Raw genomic sequence first — 17,363 nt, forward strand, 5'->3', positions numbered from 1 at the left:
TAGACAGCACTTCTTTCATAGTTCTCATCCAGTTTGGAATTCATCTCATAATGTGAATGAAGTGTGAAAGCAGCTCTTAAATTCCCTGAGGTTTCAGAACCTCAGACTGCTTGCATATCCAATACGTTGCTATATTAAAAATAATAAATGGAGGAGCTTTTATAGAAATAACATATTCAGTATTTTGCCTTTCTTTAGTCTTAGGAGGAGAATAATTCTTCCAGTGTTCATAAATTTTAAACTAGCTCATTCTATTGCATTAAAAATTAGTAAATAATTTTATTTTCTGTTTTATTAGGGAAGACAAATAGAATCAATAAAGGTTGATAAACCTTCTGTTGGAGGTCTTGGATTTAGTGTGGTTGCTCTTAAAAATCCCAGCTTGGGAGAAGTTGGTATCTTTGTCAAGGAAGTCCAGCCAGGAAGCATAGCTGACAGGTGAGATCTTTATAATTGTGTTGGAAAATTGTACTTTCCATGGAGGGAAACATTACAACATTCACATTGAAAACTCCATCAGAATAACATGTTTATCTGGGTTATCTGGTGGGGTATTTTGGTGGTGGTATCTTGAATTCTGGCTTTTCAACTGAAGGGACTCATGTTTTGAGGATCAGATTTTCAGATGAGTTTTAAATATCTGAGCAATTCATAAATGGAATTTCCAGAAGTCATGACTCACTTTAGAGAATCTTGAGAACTGATTAAAAAAAACAAAAGAAAACTCAGAAAAGAATACAAGGAAAATAAAAATTAGATTCCTTTTTAATTTTTATGCATTGTGTCCCTGAAAGATTCCCCCCCCCCCTTGTTCCTTTATTTATGTGCCGCTGACAATGCCCTATTTATAGTTGGTTCTACTGTTTGTTTCCTGTGTAAATTTAGATCCACTTCTCCCGACAGATCCCTGCACAGATGTCATCATAGAATCAAGGCTTCAGGCAGTTTCTTCCTGTATTGTCTGTGGGTTTTCACCCAACAACAAAAGGCAGAGCAATCCTTTAAAAATAAAATGTGATTGTAAAACCACAAGAGTTGGCATGAGACAAATGCAGTGCTCGGAATTATGTTTCAAGAAAATGTGTCTAGATTTCAAGTCATTGGTGTCACTTTTTAAATAACACATGTCAGGAAGTGCCAACACAGGATGACAAAAAGAGTGGGGAGAGGTTGGAATGATAATGGCGATGGGCCCACAGAGAACACACCAGAGAACACTTAAAGAAAAGCATATTAAGGCTCTTTCAAAGTGGAGACAGATGGACTGATCCGGATGTCAAAAGGAGGGTGAATATCTCACTTTAGGATTTGATGACCTGCTGCTCACTTTCTTTGATGAGAGAATCTAAAATATGGTTAGTGCTCGAAGAAAGTGATTTCTGGGAAACATTTTAAACATGGCATGATAAAAAGGAAGTTTAAAATGCCTTGGTTAAGATGTGCAGTTACATTGTTTGAGAGTTTATAAATTTCCCCAGCATGCTTCCCGTTTTGCTTCTGAGACAAGATCTCCTGGAGATTTTTTTTTGGATTCCTACAGAGCTTTGAAGGCAGTGTCTGTCTATGTAACAGTTTGGTCTCGTGCTCAGAATGAATATTTAATAAAGGAGATGAGTGATGGTTTCTCTCTTGTCACAAATCTAAATTCATCACTGGGATGAATTAACTGTGAAATTTACATTATGTCAAGGTAGCAACTGAACTGTGTATTGCTCAAAGAAAGTTTCATGTGTGAAGCTTGATACTATAAATTTTAAGTAAAATATAAGTATGCAGCTCATTGATCTTTAGATTAAATAATGAGACAAAACAATATCAAAGCCTGAGTTGTGGATACTTAGAGATAGTAGCATGTAGTGCTAAACACAATGAAGAATAGTTCCTAGTTTATTGTTTAACTACAAAAATAATTTTTTTCTGCTTTGTAGTTCAATATTAACAAGAAAGGATGAGGGAATTTCAATTAATTTTGAGTAGAAGCAAAATAAAAAATTGAAGAGATTTTTGTACCATGATAAAGCTGAAGCAAAATGTGTCTGGGTGATGCAGTTTGCAGTGTGAATTGCATGTAGTTTGGAATTTGGTGAAGACATCCTAATAACCAGATTTTTAAAATATATAAATGTTTAACCTTGCACAACTCTGTATTTTGCATGTTCGTATTTAAATTACATGAGCCCGATGTGAAGTCACTCTGGTGCATTAAAAAATTGCTTTCAATGTTTTGTTAAGGGATCAAAGACTGAAGGAAAATGACCACATACTGGCCATTAATTGCACCCCATTGGATCAGAACATTTCCCATCAGCACGCCATTGCCCTCCTCCAGCAATCCACGGGATCCCTGCATCTGGTCGTGGCCAGGGAGCCAGTTCAAGGGAATGGCAGAACTTCAGCTGTCTTATTAAGTGATGTAAATCCACCTGAGACTGTGAGTTGTTGTAATACTGTCAAAATCAGATTTTGAACTGTGCTGGATATTTCGTTCATGTCTCTTAAGTGTTTGTGTTAGCAAGTTTTACATGCAGGGATTTTTTGCTTTAATCAGATTTTATATGTGATGACATTTCATTTAGACTCACCGTGCAGTAAGTGTGAGGCTTCCATTGCAAAACTGCATGGAGCTGTTATAAAATAGATCCTGGGTTTTTATGGAATAGCAGAAGCTTTAATAGATCAACATATTCTTAGCAGCAGGGTCTGTTCAGCATAGGCTGGGTAAAACATTTTATGAGTATACTCAGCTGAAACCTACTTGAGCTCAGCAATTAAAGGTGCTCTGATTACATCTTAAAAGAGAGTAAAAGTAACCTGTCATGAACACTGTTTGAAATATCCCAACCAATTTAAACTTACACTGCTCAAACGAAAAAGCCTTGTCTTTGTTTTAAAAAACAAACAGAAATTACCTGTAAAGAACCTCTCAGTCACTGTTTATTTATCAGGGGTTTATTTTATCTGCAAATTTCATTAATTGTGAACTCATTTTGTTTTCCTGACAAAGGAGAGCTTGTCACTGGGACAGGTAATAAATTAGGGCTGAACTTCCATCTGTGTTCTACTGATATGTTCCATGTGGACCAAATTCCACTGAATTTGGTCAAACTGCACATCTGAATTCAGGGATTGCAATATTGGAATCTTAATTTATTATACTAGTAGATTTTGACGGAAATCTGGGTAAAAGCAGTGCTTTTCCGTATTCTCAGTAATTATTTCCCTCATGATTATTACAGAGGTAGTGAAATCTGAAAGCTTTAGTGGATAATCAATATTGTTTATTGCACTGAAAATTTTAAAGAATTAAACTTTAACTGCTTTTTCATTGAAAGATCTGCACTGAACAGACTAACAAAATAAAATACAAATATATATCTCTACAGGGGGTCCTTAAATTTCTTTTATGATATTTAACTGGCTTTGGCAAAGATTTTCAGTATGCTAATAAATCCTTTATTCACAGAAGACTTAAATCTGCCTACTCTGCTCCATTTTGGTTTCTATGAGATATTAATCTGACAGAAACATTGGCTGGGTTTGGGTTGCTTAACAGCTTTGTTATTTTCAGATTGTCTTGTAGAACATAAGGTCATGGTACAGTGTAGCTTGGAAAACTTGCTTCCAATTCAGTATGGCAGAATATTGTGTTGTGCTATTAATTCAGTACTGGTGGTGTTTAGAGTAAGTGGAATAACAGAAATAAGAATTTGGGCAAGGCTAAGTGAAAACTAGGCCAGTGCAAGCTCCTTGCCCCTGTTTTCCCCTCTTGTTTATAGTGTTCTTGATTTATGAAAAACTGAAAGGATAGTTTTCATTTTGGCAGGAAAATCTCAAAATTGCTTTTTCCTAGTCAAGCTTTTTCCTAGTATCCTGTTATCCTGAAAGTGAAGGACAAACTGTGTTTAAAAACAGATGATAAATCCCACTGCGTATTTATAAGGAAATGGAGCTGAGTGAACAAAATCCCACAGATCTCCAATATGTGGGGTAGAGAGAGAAAATTGCTCTGATTAATTCTCGTCATTCACGTGAAAGTGAGAAACATTAATGATTGACTCAAATTAAAATCTCCTGTTTTTATTAATTGCAGATTCACTGGGGCCACATTGAAGACGTTGAGCTGATTAACGATGGTTCAGGATTAGGCTTTGGAATTGTAGGAGGAAAGTCAAGTGGAGTAGTTGTAAGAACGATTGTTCCTGGGGGATTAGCAGATCGGGTAATTTGTTATATTATGTCACTTCTTGTTTGGTTGTAAAGTATAATTAACTGGTTTTGACAGTCTTAAAATAAACTAATATGTTTAAACAAAAGGAAGCTGATAGCATCAAAGTCTGAATGCCAACATATACTTCATAAATAAATATGTTGAAGGTATGATTGAGGAGAAAGTCAGCACCTGATATAAATTAAGTTGTTTCTCAGACATGCTTTGGCTTTTGTAACATTGTTGAACATGCAGAAATTCTGAGAAGTTGTCTCATATTTTCAAGACTTTTTATATTTTCAGCTTTTGGTCGGTGTGGGGGAGGACAAATACACTGTAGAATTTGACAACATCTATAGGGACAAACTCTCCAAATGAGTTGTCAGGCAAGAGGATCTGTTCTACTGAAGTCATTGCATTACAAGATTCAGTTTAGAGATTGAAAATGTCCTGGTTGTAGTGGATTTCATTTCCAGGGGTTTTGATCCCTACCTTGCAATCTGACCGGTTCAGGGAGACACTTAGGTTTGATGCAAAGGCTTTTGGAGCTCCTGATACTTTTTGAAGTTGCACAGGTACAGTTTGTAACCTTTGACTGCTCCTGTTGAAAGACTCCATGCTAAGCGTTGCTGCATTTAAGAGCAGAACACTTGCAATAGCAAAACAGATTTGGATTTTTTAAGTGAATTTGATCATAGTGAGTTACAATAGCTGAAGACTGGAACCCATACAGACAAAGAGAGAGGCTAGGGTACTTCTTCTAATATAGGATGGAAATTAAAACTAGAAATTTGAAGAACTTTACTGGAAAATGTTGGCTTTTGCTTGACTGTATCCCCCTGAACCTGTTGTGTATAAACGAGTATTTCTTAACTATTGTCTAACACCTGTTTTGCTGTAAGGAATGAAGTGTTTTGTCTACCAATGAAGCATGTAAGTTAAGGACTCACCACATCATTCTCAGCTGAATGAGGACATCATTAAGAACATGTGAAATAATGATGCATATACATGTTAAAATTGGATGACTTTGTAAATGAGTTTGAGTTGGTTCTGGGAATAACTCTGTGATTGCTGTATAAATCAATGCACTGAAGCTGGTGGAGCTGTGCTGATCAATACTAGCTGAGGATTTGGTCCTAGGAATGCTTGCTTATAATAGAAATTATGATATAGGTCATGAATCATAATTATCAGGTAAAAGTGGTTTATATGTAGTCTTGTTAGCTTCTCCGGATTTACTCAATCCAGTTGGAATTATTCATATGAGAAAAGAATTGCCAGGCTAATATAGAAGTATTAGGAAAAAGTCTAAAAAGTCCTAAATCAAAATGCTGTGCTTTCATTCTAGCCCCTGTCCTGTGAGGATTGTTCTATGAAATAGCAATACATGACAATTTGTGAGATTATAAAACATTGTTGCTCTCTGTTTTCTCCTAAATGAGCAAAATAGTGGAAAAAACAGCTCATGATTGTGCAAACGAGTCCTTGAATTATTTAGTTTGTTGCCATGGTGGTCAGTTTGCTGGTGTTTTCTCACATTGGTTCTCATGGCCATGAAGATGCCATAAAGTTTCAGTTTTGTAATGGAACAGATATTTTATATATAGCCTGGAAACATTTTTTCAATTTTATTTGTATTTGAAGGATGGGAGGCTCCGAACAGGAGATCACATCTTACAGATTGGAGGGACCAATGTGCAAGGAATGACAAGTGAGCAAGTTGCCCAAGTGCTGAGAAACTGTGGGAATTCTGTTAGGATGATTGTTGCAAGGGACCCCAAGTGTGAAGTCATGGAGGCTCCACCAGCTCCTGTGAGCTGGCCAGTCAGCACATTACCTTCCTTTCAAAATGGAAATGTAAGTACCTGCCGCTTCCTTATGACATTTTTAAGTATGTTTGTGGCTTGTGATCAGAAAGGAAAGAGAGAACAGAGTGTTCTCGAGACCTAAAGTACTACTTCTCTCTTGAGTTTCCAGATATCGTGTGCTTGTATTTAAGTGGTCATTATTATAGCCCTGCCTTCTATAATTTTTCCCTTTTTCCTGTATGTTATTAATACCTGTAATCTTGGGATTGGAATGACCAGCTTTACAGAATTTATTTCAGAGTGGATAATTTAATTACCAAGACCATAAACATTATCGATAAGTGGTACTTTTAGTTCTCCTTCTTAGCTCATTAAATTTTTGCTAATCAATCATTTGTAAGTGGATTTAAAACTGGACTCTGAATTTGCCTGCTCTGAAATCCAGAGCGCCACGGCCACACCAGAATTATTCAGCACAACCATCTTTTTATGAAACATAAGTGTAATGTTTTCATAGTCTACGCTACTGTCTGTGATAGGAAATATATCTAAAAATTTTGAAACTTGTTTTAGCAAATCTTATCATGGTCATATCAAAGTCTCTTGTTTTTGAAGTCATTCTTTTCAGTTTTGAGTAATTAAAATCAACAAATGCTACACTAAGTGTACAGTAGGTCTCGAAACATAAACAAAGCTGTGCTTGTGTACCATCTGCTGCTACTGTGCTGCTTAGATTTAGGTGTAGAATCTGAGTAGCCTTTTCTTTCTTGTTTAGTTTCTTGAATGTGAGTGAAGAGAGGTATTTTTTTTTAAGCACCGTTTTTAAAGGTCAGAGTAGAAGTCATATTATTATAAATGCACCTTCTTGCTTGCTGGGCTGCCAGTAGCTTTGTGTCTTGCATTTCTGGAAAACTGAAGCTGCCAGTTGAGTATTTTGGGTCCTTCTCAAGCTCCTCTTCTCCCAAGAGGGGTCAGTGTAGTACAAAATGTGAGTGGGAGAGAGATGGGAGGAGGGGATTTATGTCTGTAAGGTTGGAGTCTTAAAGGTGAGTTTGTCCAATACTCTGACAAAAAGCTTTCCAAGAGAATCAGCATTGTTACGAGATACTTCTTTTCTGACTGGATCATATTTTCCAAGGCCCATATTAGGGAAAAAATAGCATGATCCTAGTTTTGTTTCCTCTACAAAGTCCTATTTTTCTCTCTTCGTGTTGTCCCTAATCAACCCCAAGCACTGTAGATGCTGCAGCCTTTCTACAATATTATTTCTTCTGGATGTATTTTCAGTGTCCTCCTTATGCCTCCTATGTAGTTTGGAGGGGAAAAAATAGTTTTGCAATTTTATCTACTTCTTTCTGGATGTCATCTCTTTTTTTCTGAACTAAATAGTGCCTTCATATGTCGATTTGAAGAAACTCCTTTTCCTGGTGCTAGGAGAGATTTGCTGAAGACAAGATTAGTGGCTAAACTGAATGTATTTATTAATTTAATGTTGATTTCAATGCTTCACCTTTCCCCTTGGTCTGAAATTTTCTCTATAATCTAATTTCTCTCTGATTTCTGAGTACTTTCACTAGCTGTGAGCTTTGGAATAGGAAATTTTTTCCTTTTTTTTGCAAACTAGCAGAAAGGCATTTTAATAGATCATTGGTTATTTTCAGGTTTATATTAATATTTGATTTTCTTTAAATTTCTTATTTCCCTATTGTAGTAGAGAATAACTGAAGCTACCTACATCTGTGCATGGGCACAAGAAAACAGACTTCTTATCTGTATTCTCCAAGATACTGGCAGCAATGTTAGCAGCCTACTTGTGCTGACTGTACTTAGGACTTTGCACTTTGATTTTTCCAAACTCCCTTCTAATGTTTTGCATTAATGCATTGACTCTTAGGAGCTTTTGATTGTCAAAACAGCAGGACTCTCAAGGCCATAGCTCCATTTCAGGTGTTCCTATAGGCTTGTTTACTCTATAGATAAGTGACAGTGTCAAAACTTATCTTCATCTCCATCAGCCTCTTACAGAGCAAGGGAGTTGGGAGGCATTTAATGAGTTTAATGACTGTGGTAGTGGAGGGAGGTGTGTGTGATAGATAACGAGATAGCTGTCCATTGATTTCTCTTTCACTGAAAAGTGGAATATGGCTATAACTCTACCCTGCTTTTAATATGGGTCTGTCCAAAGCTGATACTTGGCAAGCATTTGATTAAACTTATCTTTTTCACTCCCTTAAGAAATGTTTTCTGGTTTCCCAGTCCGTTTTTTGCTGTTGGCAGTGACAGTATCCCCTCTTGATTTCATCACTTTACCAGACCTTATTCTCATCATCTTCTTTTTGATCTCATTGGGCTGTACAATCTGATTACTGAAAACAAACAATTCTATGTATTTTAACTTATCCCTTGCAATCCCAGATTTATGTGCTTGATTGTTTTTCTCTTTGGTCTCACGAATGTCTTTACTGTTCCCTGTTTGAACTCGTCTTGCAGTTTAAATTTTTGCTGGTCAGAGGAGAATTGCACAGACATCCTGAGGCAGCTTTGTAGGGACTTTGCAAATGAATTTACATTGCATTTACAAAGGAATACTCTCCCTTTTCTGATAGGTCTTAAAAATGATTTTATCTGAATGCAAACTAATGAGGCTTTTGCGTCCCATTGCCATGGACAACCTGGAGGCTTCCGGTTCTCCTTGCAGCTGGATGGTGGTCAAACCTGAACAGGATCACAACAAACATCAGGACTCACATTTTAAGGGGAGAGAAGAAATTCTGAGGGCATTCAGGATTTTTCTTGTCTTGAGGGATTGACTGGGAAGTTTGTTGTTACCCAGTGGAATCCAAAGGGAAATGGCCCCTGAGTAGTCTAATAAAAATCTTACAATAAAATGTTTATATTATACCTCTGACAGCTATATGGATCAGGTATTGGGAAAAAATTTAAAAAGCAAACGAAGACTTTGGTGACACTTTACTTTCAGCAAATCTTGGTTATGTCTGTCTTCCCTCTTAAAACAGGAAAATCAAAATCACTGCTCACTTCTGAAGATCTTAATTAACCTGCAATATTGTAATGGTACTGGGAAATTACAAGATTTTTTTTTACTGTCTTGTGCTTTGTTTATAGGATAATATCAACCTTTTTGATACCTATGACGTTGAACTTGTAAAAAAGAACGGGCAAAGCCTGGGAATAACAATTGTTGGATATGCTGGCACATGTGATATAGGTGAGTTCTACAGGATGTAGTAGGTCTAGGACAGGGGCTTCTCAAATACCCTTTATTAACTATGGGGAAAATGAATAGCCTCTGCTTGTGGTAGGATATGGGGACATGCAATCAGCTGGTTTTTTTTCCCCTAAATCCTCTTTAAATTAGAGCTGTTAACTTGTCTTTCAGATATTGGTTGCACAAATGATAATATCTTTAAAATTGACCCAACTGAATATCTGGTTTTACACAAAGGGGTAGTGCTTTTTATCCCTCTCCTTCCTTGTGGGAGTCGAAGTAATTTGGGAACATGGTGCAGCTGGAGTTGCTCTCAAACGCTCTTTGTTCCCAGGAGATCCTCTTGTGTTGCCAGGCAGGAATCCCAGGCCAGTGCAGGGGGCTGGGGAGGGGCACATGTCAGGCAGTGGGAAAAGGTGAGTTTGAAGCACTGGTGGAGGTGTTTTGTAGAGCATAGACAAACCATGTTGGGCAGGTGTTTGATGAAGGTCAGTGTCCGGAAAAGGATGGATGAAGTGTGAAGATTTGCCAGAATTAAAGATCAGCGTTTCTGATTTAGCGTGAGTTTGTGGAAGTGTTAGTGTTTCGGGTTTTTTTACTGTTTTGTTTTGTTTTTATTTCCTTGTTCTAATTAGAATTAATAATCAAACGTCAGGCATGACAAAGGACGGCTTTTCTGATTTCCATGTTTCTCTTTTTTTAAAAAAGAAAAATCCTTCTTCATTAAGATTTAAAGTACTAAATTCTTTAGCTGTAAGATGATTGAAGTCCTGATCAAAGTCCTTAAGCACGTACTTTACTTTTAGCTTAGTTAGTCCTATTGAAATCAAATGCAGCATGGATTTAAGTGATTGTGGTTTAAAGCCTGGGTAAGCACAAGGATGAATCCATGGAGGAGGCAGCCTTTTGTGAGCAATTTTAAGGGAAGAATTTTGAGGTCAGTTTACAGGTGGTTGTGTCAGTGCTGGTTTTTCCACCAGAGATCCTCAGTCATTTCATGTCAAGTTGTGTGAGTGGTAACATGCAAATATTGGTGGTTTACACAATCATCACTTTATGGAAAGAAGAAAGTGTGTGAAAAAGGCTGGAATTAAAAATCTTAGTCAGAAAAGAAACAGATTAGGTTAATACAGTGACTTCTTTCTGTCCTTCCCAGCAGAACCTTCAGGGATTTTTGTGAAAAATATAATACCTGGTAGTGCTGCTGACCACAATGGCCAAATTCATGTCCATGACAAAATTGTTGCTGTAAGTAAAATACTCTTCTTACATATTGCTGTAGAACTAGTACTTCATTACGCATCTCAGTGCAAAAATAACAACGTAGTAGAGACTTTCAAAAATTAATTAAACCTCCTCTGCTTTGCAGAAGAAATAATTTGGTGGTTTGTATTTATTTAGGTAGATTTGTGACAGAAATGAGCTTTGGTTTGCTGTGGTTAAAGTATTATTTTATATTCAAAGAAGTAGTAAATAGTAGTTAACTATGAAAGAGGCAAGCATTTGGATTAAAGTGTTTCAGAGTGGAGAATCTTGGCTTTTGGCCTGCAGTATAGATGAGCAGCATTAACTTCCAATTGAATTGCATGTGATTTGAGGATGGTTAAGATTTTGCAAGATGTGGCACGTTGTTTATGGTCCTTAACGGCTGTGGAGTGTGGATGCAATCAAGATGTTAATGGTCACAAATTAGGTTTAAAATCCCAAGCTTTATGTGTAGAAAAATGGGGAAAAAAAGTTGAATAACAGTGAATTGAATAATAGCCAATTTTGCATTCACAGTACAAGCAGGAATGAATTACACAGTCCTTTTGTTTTAAGAGATAATATTTATGGAGATATGAGTTTAAATTACTTTTAAAATGTGTGCTATGCCAGACTTTCCAAAGTCAGCTTCTCCTTTGTGAGAGCAAAAATTGATACAACATTTTATCTGCAGGAAAAGCTCCTATTGATGCATGATCTGACAGTGAGGTGAACAGAGTATTTTGAGTGTAAATTAAAATATCTGAAAATGTAAGAATTGGACTGTTCAGAATGGATTGAACAAACAGATGTGTATATAGACTTGTTTGGGGTATGTTAGAAATCTGTGAGAAAACAGTGATAATGAACTGAACAGAATTCCAGGTTGACTGCTCTGCTGGGGAGCTTCAATCCACAATCCTTGTCAAGACTGGTTTTTGTAAACAAAAAAAAATCAGGGAAAATCTGTGCATACGTGTATCAGATGAGTAAATTCTGCTTTGTGGTTGCCCCATGAAGACAAGAAATTACTGTTTTGTTTCCTTTTAAAATGCATTTTGAAAATATTATCTCATTAGTGAAATGTAACTGATTTAATGAGATTGTTTTGCAAATACTACTGTCTTGGGAGAATAACCCTATAATTCCTGCACAAAATAGTATGGCTGATGCTTACAGTGTATGGTACTACACTACATAGCCTAAGAATGGAAAACAATTACTATTCTTTGATACAATTTTCTTGTTTTAGGTTGATGGGGTTAATATACAGGATTATAGCAACCAAGAAGTGGTAGAGGTATTGAGGAACACAGGACAGACTGTACGTCTCACTTTACTTAGAAGGAAACCTTCCTCTACTATTTCTTCAGAAAGACCTTCAGATAGAGGTAATCCTTTTTTTCTCTTTTTACTAGCAACTGATTTTATTTTTCATTCAGTTTACAGTTACCTCATTTAACAATTCAGGACTAGATACAACATGATCCTAGATTTTGTAAAAGCACACTGTAGAAAATGAGATACTTCAGAAGGAATGGAAAGACAAAAACCCAAGAAATTCAGGAAAATTGAGTGCCTTCCCCCCCAGAATTAACGAGGTGTTGTTACTACTTCCTATATTTTGCAGCATATGATTTGGTTTTTTTCATTTGTTCTCACAGTGCAGCCAACTGTTCCAGTCTTTGTGTCCCCTGCAGCTGTAGAGACTGAAATTAGTGTGGACACTAAGAATGAGGGAAAACAAGAACAGAAGGCTAATCTTCAAAGTGAAAAGCAGCAGAGTCTACATAAAGCAGGTAGATAGGATATCTTGCAGTGTCTCTTCTGAGCCTTGGAACTGTCTTTAATTCATTTTCAATACTGATGGGCTGTCATGGCTTATTTCATCTTCAAATTTTACCTTGTAATGCTTTTTACTCAGAAGTAAAACTCTACCTGTTGGATCTATTGACTCTCCCACCCCACCCTGTCCCCACAATGTGCATTCTGTGTCATCATGGGGATCACTGATGAAGACACTGGATCACATCAGCCCTGTAGATATTCAGCTCTGTTCATAACTGGGTGCCAAGCCATTCATTAATGCTGTCTTTGGTCCCTGTGCTCCATCTGGTTTTCAGCCTATTTAGCCTATGTTTCCTCAGTTTCCAAATGGGGATGCTGATGTAAATGGTGTCAAAAGCTTCAGTAAAGTTGAAGTGTGTTACACCTTCATCCACACTGCTGTCTTGCAGTCAGATTGGTCACTTACTTGGCAAACCTATATTGACCGTTCCTGATTTGTTTTCTTTTCATTTGTGTCTTTGGAAATGGATTCCAAGAAGTCTCTCATGATTGCGGGGCCTGTAAGTCTCTGGATCTTCCTCCTTGTGTAAAATTTGCCCTTTTCCAGTCAATAGTAATCCCCTTTGTTTTGGGAGGGTTTTTTTAAGGTTATAGACAGTGGAGGTGCAGCCCTTTCAGTACTCTGTAACAGATCTCATAGACTCTATAGAGCTGAAAGTTCAGTGAGTCCTCTTTCTAGTTCTGGTCCTGCTCTCATGACCTGAGGTGTCCTGCCAGCAATCATCGAGGGAGAAGATTTGTTCATCCTCCTGTGCTGCCGGGGCCCTGAACCACAATGCTGGGTGAGCAGCATCAGGAGATGGAACTCCCAGGAGTTCATATTTGTTTCCTGATCCAGTGTTACCTCACTCATATCCATCTTAATAGTTGGACTTGATGATCTTAGAAGTCTTTTCCAACCTGAATGATTCTGAAATCTTCTTGCCCTCACAGGCCTTGGACTATTGCGGACTATTTTCATAATATTCTTCTGGTTTCCTTTACAACATCCCTAATGCCCATTTGTTGCAGTTTCCTCTTTTGACACTGCAGTAACTTCATCAGAACTTGTGTCTTAGACATAAAGACCTGATAGCTGGAGTTCAAATTAGGCATGTTTTTAACAGCAAAGGCAAATGGACAATAGGGGCAGGTCACAAAGACTTGCTTTGGGTTTTAACTGACTTGGGAATCAAGGTTGGAGGTCTTTCCAGAAGGCACGCTTCAATTTCCCTACAGATTTCTGGGCTTTTCTACAGGAACTTCTGGGTGAATTTATACAGCTTGTGTTAAAGTCAGCATAAATTATCCTTATGCCTTGTAGTTTCTAAGATATGTAGATGTAATAGAGGATTCTAAATTACGGCTGTCAATGAATAACAATTTTGCTATGATTGTTGAAGATCTGTCAGTATTAAAGACAACCTGGAAACAAGAGAAATGTAGCAGTTCCTATTTTCCATTCTGTTTTACTTTTCTGTCCAAGCCTTGTAACCAGACATCCTTTGTTGTGACTTTTGTGTGTTCCCAGAAGTAGGAAGCCAGAACAGAGGCAGTTGAGTAGCTGAGAGTTGAGGTTATCAAAGCATTGTTTTAGCTGTATGAGTAGGAAAGCACATATTGATTTGTAGTTACAATGGACTGATGACTTAAGGGCTGAGTAGGAGGATATATTTAGGGGCAGAAGAGCCAGAAGGATTTAGACTTGCTGTGGCAGAGGCTGGAAAAGAGCAACACATGCTGTCCTGTATCACTTACATAGTCTTTTTTTGACTGTGGAACTTCCTATGAATAAAGTATTTTCTTTTTCTACTGAAGTGAACAATATCTCTGTAATCAACTCCTGACCACTGGTGGTTGGGTTATCCCAGGCTACAGGTGTCTGTTCTGATGCAAAGAGAACTCTCTGAGGGATTTGTTACCCAATACCTGGTGCTATGCAAATACGGTGTGTCAGGGCTGGGATCAGCTTATACTGGGAACTAAAATTTCTTTTACCTAGCTTGAAGGTAGCAAACTGTGTTAGTCTCAAGGTGTGTTGGATCCATGGTGGTTCCTTGCAGGGGCAGTGTGGTAGAGCTACATTTCATTCCCCAGAGCATGATGTAGCACCTGTACTAGGAGATTTTCCTATTCTCCCATGTATCCAAGCTCCCCTTACCTTGGAGAGTACAGGACGATGGGTTTGCATGCAGTATGTCTTGGAATACCAGAATTTAAACACTGAAGATGTTGTTTGTAGTTGGATACAACCCTTGATGCCATTGACTGTACTGGTCCTCCTTGGCCAGCAGGAAAATGCCACAGGCAAGGCTTTGGAACTGAGTAACGAATCAGGAGCATTTAGTGCCGTGGGAAGCAAGTCCCATTGCTAATTAAACTGTGGTTTTCCCTCTGAAAAACTTTCAGGTGCAATGTTCTGCAAAAGCTTAATGCAACTATAAAGTGCATGTACCTGTGTTAAAAAGTTGAAATACTTAAGTTGCAAATTTTACTCCTGCAGAAATATGATGTATAAGATTTCACCTCAGAATAGAATTTAATGACCAGGTTTCAATTCCAGAGATAGGTGCTTATTTTGGATGTGGTGATGGGCACTTCATTATAATGGTGCTAAAGTAAATACGGCTAATTTAAGGCTCTGACTAAACTCTGGAAATGCTTTTAAAAGTTTAATGTAAAAGGTATGTTTTATAAAATGTGTATTACTTCCCTTTAAGCCCAGTTGTGTGAAATTCTTATTAAATTGTGTTTCCTGGGGAGGTATTAAATAGTAATTCTGGCCAGGTAAAACCATGCTTAAGCAGTTCTGTTACAAAGGCAACATGGTTTAGGATGCAATGTGCACGAGGCCTGAAACTCTGTGTTAGCAGCATAGAAGCAATTAACTTAATTAACAAGGCTTCAGACTGGGCAGAACTGCTTTCTCTTGCCTTGCAGGAGTACTCAGAACCTACATATACAGTGATGTGAGTCAGGAGCTTGAAGGTGTCTGGGGAAAAAGATCTAGCAGTAGGGCAGGTAAAGATAAAGCATTAGTAAGTTTGTTAAACCATGAGGAAATTGCAAGAAGAAAAGATCCCATTTTTGACCAGAAAATATGATTTTCCCATGCGTTTTTGGTTTATTTTTGATGCTTGGTAATTAGAAATGAAAAACTTTACGGAAGCACAGGCAGAAAGACAGACTAAATACACTGAAAGTTGCTAATGAAAGCTGTCCCTGGGAAGTGGTGGTGTGGTTTTGTTTTCTGAGTCCTTGTACATTATAAAAAGATATGGCACATATGTCAGGTCATGAGAAATTCAACTGGATGAGATACTAGAAAGAAACTTCCTATTAGCTGCCATGTGGAAAAAGCTGTTTGGGGAAAATGGAACATTGTAAGTGAATTGAGTGATAGCTTTGGAATTGAATATATTCAATCCAAATCCCTTCAGCCAACATTTCCACAGTTCTGAGGAAGTTACAAGCAAAAGACTTCAAAGAGCGTTTGAAAGAAAGAAAGGGGAAAACTTCAAATGGAGACGTGCATCAGCACCTGCTCTGAACAACTCATAGATTTTGGTAATGTGTTTTGGAAGTGACAAAAAAATCTGTATTCAGCCAGCTGAACACAGCTTACACTGTGAACTTTGAGCTTGACCCTGAGATTCATTACTCCTGGTGAACCTTCAAATCTATATTTGGCTGCACAGGGGTTTGCAGGTGCTTCGTTCCTGTGTGTTCACGCTGTTGTAACTTTGCAATAGCAGAAAGACAAACTAAGGAATTTTTGTCCCTATGTATTTCTGCAAATTGAAAGAGTAGAAGAATGCACTGGTGTTCTGGTTTTGCTACTATTGGGAAGTAAAGATAGTGATCAGCCTGTGCTTGATAACAAGGTTCACATTAGAAACTTTAATTAAATTTCAGTGAGGGAAAGAATTTCAGGACAATTTGTCTGCCCTTTTTTTTAAGGAGATAATATATTTCAGAGAGAACTGTGGCCTGTATTTACAAACTCAAGTTTTTAATCTTGGTGGGGTGTCTTTTTGGTAGCAGAAAATAGCTATCAGGTTTACTGAAATTTTGGAATATCTGTATCTCTCTGAGCCTATACGGTAAAGATGCTCTGGATATTTCGAAGTGAAATCTTGGTTGTTAGGCTCTGAGAAAGGTGGTTTGTCAGTGCAGATCACACAGAATTTACCTATCTGGCATGACTGAAAGTGAGCAGAAGAGATACAGTGATGGGTTCTGTTGTTGTACAAGTTATATCTTTTTTTTTTAACGAGTGGAAAGCATCAAATTTTTAAAATGAAGTAATGAGGATTGTATAGCAAGGCTTTATCTTTACAGTGTACAAAAGTGTTGAAAGCAGAGGCAGCTTGACATGTCATTTGTGTAGGCTGTTGCTGGTAGGTAGACTTCAAACTTCCCCCCTTGAGGTATTTTACTCACTGGTTTGTGTGCAAAATGTGAGCTTGTGATTTACATTCCAAATTTCAGTGTGACACATCAGCAATACTGAGTGGTCTGTGCCTTGTCTAGACATCTGACAAACTACTGCAGTCATTCAGGGGGGAAAAAAAACAGGTTTTGGTAATTCAGCCCCCAGTTGCTGCTGCTGTAGCTGCTGGATGGAATTTGCTGTGGAGTTTGATTCTTACCAGTTACACATTGCTCTGGCCTGGAACTTTATATGTGAGCTGAGCTTCTGGATGAGGTCAAACGCAGGGCAGCCAGTCATTTTCTGCTGTCTAACTCTGTCAAATTGTCTTACATGACTGTAATACTGCCTTGGTTGCATAAGTAAGAAAGCTGAAAAGATATAAATGTCAAGATAGCCAAGTTCCCACGGAAGACTGGTTTAGAACTGGAGCTTATATTAAAGCTCATGTTACTTACTGGCCTAATTAAAGTAGACAAGCCTTTATACCTGCCAAATGTATAAATAAAGTCTGTGCCTGCATTGTGCTGACACAGCCCCTCGATAACAGCAATATCTTGTCAGGTGTTTTACTTCTTAAGGGGGTTCATTTGGGTGGGAGATGATGTTTCC

At 37.7% G+C, this 17,363-nt stretch overlaps 1 protein-coding gene across 6 annotated transcripts in view; it reads left to right on the forward strand.

Annotated features, from left to right (window-relative positions):
- Nucleotides 1–17,363, forward strand: part of PATJ (PATJ crumbs cell polarity complex component) — a 145,744-nt gene that overhangs the window by 9,135 nt on the left and 119,246 nt on the right. For 4 of the 6 annotated variants that reach the window (XM_032696498.1, XM_032696499.1, XM_032696494.1 and 1 more), the window contains exons 5-12: nt 299–438; nt 2,233–2,431; nt 4,091–4,219; nt 5,855–6,067; nt 9,145–9,247; nt 10,404–10,495; nt 11,745–11,883; nt 12,157–12,291. In XM_032696498.1, coding sequence (XP_032552389.1) covers nt 299–438; nt 2,233–2,431; nt 4,091–4,219; nt 5,855–6,067; nt 9,145–9,247; nt 10,404–10,495; nt 11,745–11,883; nt 12,157–12,291 — 1,150 coding nt within the window. Of the gene's footprint in view, nt 1–298; nt 439–2,232; nt 2,432–4,090; nt 4,220–5,854; nt 6,069–9,144; nt 9,248–10,403; nt 10,496–11,744; nt 11,884–12,156; nt 12,292–17,363 lie in introns of all 6 variants that reach the window. The other 2 variants (XM_032696495.1, XM_032696496.1) reach the window with 2 other exon arrangements.

Source organism: Chiroxiphia lanceolata, chromosome 9, assembly GCF_009829145.1.
Source record: "Chiroxiphia lanceolata isolate bChiLan1 chromosome 9, bChiLan1.pri, whole genome shotgun sequence".
NCBI classification, from domain to species: domain Eukaryota; kingdom Metazoa; phylum Chordata; class Aves; order Passeriformes; family Pipridae; genus Chiroxiphia; species Chiroxiphia lanceolata.